The 6,048-nt window shown below is 47.5% G+C and overlaps 1 protein-coding gene across 1 annotated transcript; it reads left to right on the plus strand.

Annotated features, from left to right (window-relative positions):
• cebpg (CCAAT enhancer binding protein gamma) lies at positions 1–4,634 on the plus strand. The gene is made up of 3 exons (XM_048232252.1): positions 1–161; positions 2,258–2,544; positions 3,135–4,634. Exons 2-3 carry the CDS (start codon positions 2,434–2,436, stop codon positions 3,558–3,560), a joined length of 537 nt encoding a protein of 178 aa, XP_048088209.1. The 5' UTR covers positions 1–161; positions 2,258–2,433; the 3' UTR covers positions 3,561–4,634.
• Positions 4,635–6,048: the final 1,414 nt, after the last annotated feature.

The following is a 6,048-nucleotide window of genomic DNA, read 5'->3' on the forward strand; positions in this document are numbered from 1 at the left end:
CAAGGAAAAACGATTTCGCAATACTTCTCAAGCGGCTCCCAATGAACTAGCTAAACAATAACAGACTTCAGTGAACTAGCTACTTCTATTGACAACAGCTCTGGATTTTGGTGTACCTCGGCCACTCGATGGACGATTGAGAAGACCTTAACATTCTGAAGGTAATTTGTGTTGAGTTGTAGAGTTTCTGACCGTTTTCACCGAATGTAACGTTGCCTGTCAGAAAAGTGTAAAAGTCAGCTAGCAACACCGAGCTAAAGACGGGTGAACTTTATGCGGTTTTACTGTTGTCGTTTTTTCATTACCGTGTCAACTAATTCTTCCATACAAGTATGTCATCTCGTCATGTCTAAAAATGTTATGTTAAAACCTGGAGGAGATTGACAAAACCAATATCGGTTGAATCAAGTTCCATTGTGTGAAACAGTGAGATGGATGGGACTAGTTGACGTGGACTGTGCTCTCCCATTATCTTGCTAACAGATTAGCTCACTAGCTAGGTGTTTTGCAATCACGCAACCCCAGCAGCCTCAAAGCGACAGAACTGTGTCTGTCAAAGCGAGACGGCCCACGCACCAAATAACTGTGAATAGTCACAGTATTGACATTTGTGTAATATCAATGGGATGGGTGTACTGGGTGATGTCGAATGGCGGAGAAGACTACTGGCAACCTCTAACAGTTAGTTGGAGTGGCTGTTTATGTTAGCATGGTGTCGTATCAGCTAACGTTAGCTAGCGGTATTCCCCGTCTGTAGGTGGTAAGCGCTGTAGTAGCCTATCATAAACAGTATCTTTGTCTGCTAATGGTTCCATAAAATAACCCGCGCGACATGTAATCATTTCAGATTGGTCACAATGGAAGTGAGTGGCTTTCTAACGCTCTGTGTGTTTGGGAAGCGATGGTTTGCTGGGAAGCTGCGACTGACTCCGGAGTTTCCCTTCTCCAAGGCACAAAGGCAGGGGCGGGCGGGGGAGCGGGCTGCGATGATGCAACCTCTGGCAACTCCGGGCTAGCCCATGATGGGCGGTATTATAGCTACATATTTTAAACGCCTTATACGAATATTGTAATAATATCCCAGTTGTTGACCGCTACATCTCAGCTTTCAGTTGGTTAGGTTTTTAATTAGACAATTAACGTTATCTCATGTCGTGGCGCTAAAACCATGCGTGTTATAAACAATACTTTTATTATGTCAGCCATACCAAGGAGGGTAGTGTGTTGCACTTACACAAAGAAAGCGTGCAAACGACAAAACCCATTAGTCAGTGGCATGCATAATTCAATTCTAGAGAGAGAGATGTCAGGTGCTGGTGGTGTTCTAGTGCTGGTTCCCGTTACACATCTAGACCCGTTCCACATCTGACTCCGGTGTGTGTGTGTGCGCGCGCGCGCGCGCGCGAGTGAGAGTGTCTGTGTGTGTGTAACCCATCCCACTGCCAGGATTTTGTGTAGTCAGCAATATTGTTTGTGTGTGTGTCTGTCACCACAGGCGTACCTGCTTTCCTTTGATGTTCTACACATCCTCCTGTTAGACTGATCTTTTTTCCTGTGCTTCTGTCTTTTCTCCATCTCTCTCACACACACACACACACACACACACTTTATTGTTCCTGTTGCCATGGGAATCCTCCTGAGGGACTGGCTTTAGACCATACATGCGTGTGTGTGCGAGTGTGTGCGTGCGCGTGTGGAGGGGCGCGAGGTTAGTAATTGGGACTGTAAGAATACCCAGTAGACTGTATTAATTAACCTGGCTCTTGTTAGGTGTGAGTCCCATTGTTATTAGGTGTGTAAGAATACAGATGTGGTGTAGCTCAGGAGATAGTTAGGCCTGCCCCCTGTGGACAGGTGAAGTCTTTCACTATCAATGGCCTTAACGATATTGGTAGTTTAACGGTATACTCACACACGCTCAACGCCCTTAACAATATTGGTAGTTTAACGGTACACTCACACACTCAACTCCCTTAGCGATATTGATAGTTTAACGGTACACTCACACGCTATTAGTGCCATTGGTGTTTGTGTGTGTTTTGTAATGCTGTTAGCATTGCCATTTGCTGTAGTGTGTTTTGTAATGCTGTTAGCACTGCCATTTGCTGTAGTGTGTTTTGTAATGCTGTTAGCACTGCCATTTGCTGTAGTGTGTTTTGTAATGCTGTTAGCATTGCTATTTGCTGTAGTGTGTTTTGTAATGCTGTTAGCATTGCCATTTGCTGTAATGTGTTCGTGCCTCCTGCCCACCTTGCAGGTTGTGTGCAACTGGAGTGCAGTGGAGCCCCCAAACCACACACACACCTGGACGTCCTGAGCGGAGTGCTGACCTCGTGAACCTGTCCGCAGTGACCGCTGCAGCGCTGACTCCAGCAGAGGGCGCCAGATAGCCAGAGCACACGTGAGCGCCACGGTCGGTCGGACCCCTTTTAGATGAGCATGCCGTCACAGCAGAAGCCAATGACGGACCAGAACGGCGTCAGTGTCATCCAGAGCCAGACGCTCGCCAGCGCCACCCTCCCCACTGGAGGGGGACTGCAACAGGTAGGCCTACACACAAGTCTCTCACCAGCAAACACACAGGAATGCATACTCAAGATGTTTTTTAATACTTCAAAATAATATTTGATTGATGAACCATGCATTTTTCTTCAGCCATAAGTTTGTAGATTTGAATAAAATCTGGTTTGATTCATACTGTGCTCGGAGTTTGATGCTGGGCTGGTGGGTGCCCTATTTCCACCCACTCACTCAGCACATCAATGGTTAGACCGAGCATTTTTGTCACAAAATCAAAATTTCACTGGAGCTCCAAGCGGTTTTGTACACATAGCCTTACAACACTCTTTACAGCTCTTCGAGTCGCTGTACAATGTCATTTTTGGTGCAGAGATTTTTTTTTTTTTTTTAGGAATCCGCAGTCTTGATTTGTACAGAAATGAATATTAAGTGACACATACACGTAAAAGGGTGAAAATAGGTAACTTTCCGATAACTTTCTGCAGACTGGCATACTTGCACACACGCACACACACACACGCATTACTCTACTCACACTGCTATTGTGTTGCGAATGTGTTGGAATAGGTGGATGGAGCCCTAATTGTGTGTGTGTGTGTGTGTGTGTGTTTCAGGTGCCCCAGCTGGTCCCTGTGAGCTCTGGAGGGGGGGGCAAGGCGGCCCCCCCTAGCCGTCTGAAGAAGGGTGCGTCATCGGACAAGGAGAGCGATGAGTACCGGCAGCGGCGCGAGCGCAACAACCTGGCGGTCAAGAAGAGCCGCATGCGCAGCAAGCAGAAGGCGGCCGACACACAGCAGCGCGTCAACGAGCTCAAAGAGGAGAACGAGCGCCTGGAGGCCAAGATCAAGCTGCTCAGCAAGGAACTGAGCGTGCTCAAAGACCTCTTCCTGGAGCACGCGCACAACCTGGCCGACAACGCGCCCCCCAGCGCCGCCAGCACCACCCCCGGCGAGCCCTGCGCCCCCCCACACAACAACAACAACAATAACAACAACAACAACAACAACAAGGGCGGCAGCAGCGGCGGGGTGGGACAGTGATGACCGAGACTCTCCTCTCCTCACACCGAGGGGCACCACACTGCATGCTCTTCCTCTTCTCCTTCTTTTTTCTTTTCTTCATCCTGTCTTTCTGTTGGCTGCCCTCTCCTCTCTGTTCTGTCCTGTCCGGTCCATCATATGTTCTCTGTGTCCAGTCAGGTTGGCCTCATCTGCTTCCCTAAACCAGGAATGGAGAATTGACCTCTATTGCTCTTCATCGTGAGTGTCTGTGAGTGTGTGTGTATCTGTTTTTTGTGTGTGTGCGCGCTCTGGTGTGTCATGAGGTCACAGCACAGGTTGTTTGGCTTCTGATGACTTCTGACGTTTCAGCTCAGCAGTGATGACCCATCAGAGCCCCTTGCCAGACACACACACACACACACACCATGAAACGGTTGGGGTTGTCTTAAAGACTCCTTTGATGTCATTGCGAGAAGGGGAAATGGATGGGATTTGTCTGAACAGGGTTGGGTGGAACACACACACACACACGTATGCACGCACACACACACCCACACACGCACACAGGTGTGTTTTATATTTTGTCTTGTGCTGTTTCTGAACGTGATCTTGACCTCAGGCTGCCCTCAGCCTCACCACACGGCCTTGTCTGCACAGTTTCCACGAGGTTCCCCCACCCCCGCCTCCACCCCCACCCCCGCCGCCACCTCCACCTCCCACACTGGTCCACTGCTGCGCCCGCTGGGCTCCACAGCTGGCAGGGGCCTGCGCCACGACGCTCCGCTCCGCCCGAATGTTGTACTACACGATTGGGGGACGAAGACATTCGGACATTTGGACTCCTGAACGAACGACTTCAGCTGAAATTTTACTTGGCTCGATTGTAAAGCAGAGAAGAAAAACAAACAAACTTTGAAACGTTTTTTAGAGAAGAAGAGAAGAAAACGGCTCCACTAATTTCCAGGTGAATGTTGGATGAATATTTGATTGACGTTTTGCTGAGTTGTCGATGTTGCTGTGCAGCATTCTTCTTGTGACTAGGGTCTCCTAGCTTTTTATAAGAGTTTTATGGGGGTATTGTGAATTGTAAATTAAAATTGAATACAAACCTCATGCTTGAGCACCTGGTCCTTATTCTCCCTCTGCTCGTACACAACACCTGCACAGCCCACCTGCAGAGCAGCTCAAAGATGAGGCTGGGTGGCGTCGCCTGCTCTTTTCCTTTGCTACACACAGTTATTGATTAAGTACATCAGGAGTTCCCAATCATTGGCGATGACAGTATATATGTATAGTAATAGTTAAATAATTTATTTTATTTAACTCAAGTGCATTATGTCGGCTTTAGCACTTATTTATTTCATAACTTGTTTAGAGGGAATTACCCTTTTGTCCCACACACATACCGGTACACTCATAAAGGTCATAAACCTGAGTTACTAGCCACTTTATAACCCTTAACCCTGGAACAGCTCACCCAGTCATGAGTCAGAATGTCCGCACGTCATCAAGGACACTGTTCCAGGTGGGGCTCAAGGTCACCAAGCAATTCAAGGTCACCTGGCAATGCCAGGCACCACGTGAGGTGTCTGATGATGTGATGACAATAAACTGGTGAATAGTAAATGTCTGGGCCAAAGACTCTTCCTCTGTGTGACCAGTTTCCTGAAGGAACTGCGTTTCAGTTGAGGACAGGTAAGGACAGAGTTTTCTTCAGCATGACCTTGTTTCCTGTCTTGAGCTGTGCCTCACCTGCGGACAGGAGACAGTTGTCTTCAGTGTGACTTTCTGTTTCCTGTCTGTTTCACCTGAGGACAGGTAAGGACAGAGTCTTCTTCAGGACGACTTCCAGCTCCTGTTGCCTAATACCTGTGAGCTATTCTAGTTCCACAGGTTAGTGTGCACATGAGGTGTGTTATGTGCTGGGGGCCGGGGGCTCCCCACACTCTGAGTGAGTTTGGCCAATCAGCACACAGCCAGGCGCGTAGCAAGCGTGGGGGATGTGGGTGTTATAACGTACACACTTTTGCTGGAAAACGATTCTATCCCCCACACTTTTTGACAGATTAAAATGAAAGTAAAATATGGAAATAAACGCTCCCGTAAAGAGTTGGAACCGTATCTACCATAACGCACACACAGAGAGACACAAATAGGTCTGTTGATTTGATTGAACGGTCATCCAGCCAATCACATCAAGTTAGTCAGTGAAGAACCAGAGCTGCTCTGATTAAATTCAAAGTGTGCGTCTTTCAAGGCTGTGCTTCTGCTTGGGTCTGCATTATAACGTCTGCAGTGAGCAGATTTCAGGTTGAATTGAAATGATAATTGTTACCGCATTATGCTAATTTAGTAAACCAAAATTCAATATCTGACTGACAGTTTTTGTCACAATGTAGAAATGCAGGGAGTCAAAGTGAAAGCAGGGGCGCACCAAGGCACTGTCAGTGTGTGTCGTAGTGCTACATCTATCTAATATCTTAAATACAATCGCGTTCCATTTAGAACATCTTATTTTGATCTTAAC

Source organism: Alosa alosa, chromosome 21 (assembly GCF_017589495.1).
Source record: "Alosa alosa isolate M-15738 ecotype Scorff River chromosome 21, AALO_Geno_1.1, whole genome shotgun sequence".
Classification (NCBI taxonomy): Eukaryota; Metazoa; Chordata; class Actinopteri; order Clupeiformes; family Clupeidae; genus Alosa; species Alosa alosa.

Excerpts from the sequence above, each read along its gene's own strand:
- cebpg (XM_048232252.1), top strand. The coding sequence starts at position 2,434 with ATGAGCATGCCGTCACAGCAGAAGCCAATGACGGACCAGAACGGCGTC. Across the intron at positions 2,545-3,134 it reads CTGGAGGGGGACTGCAACAG|GTGCCCCAGCTGGTCCCTGT; the intron begins GTAGGCCTACAC and ends TGTGTGTTTCAG.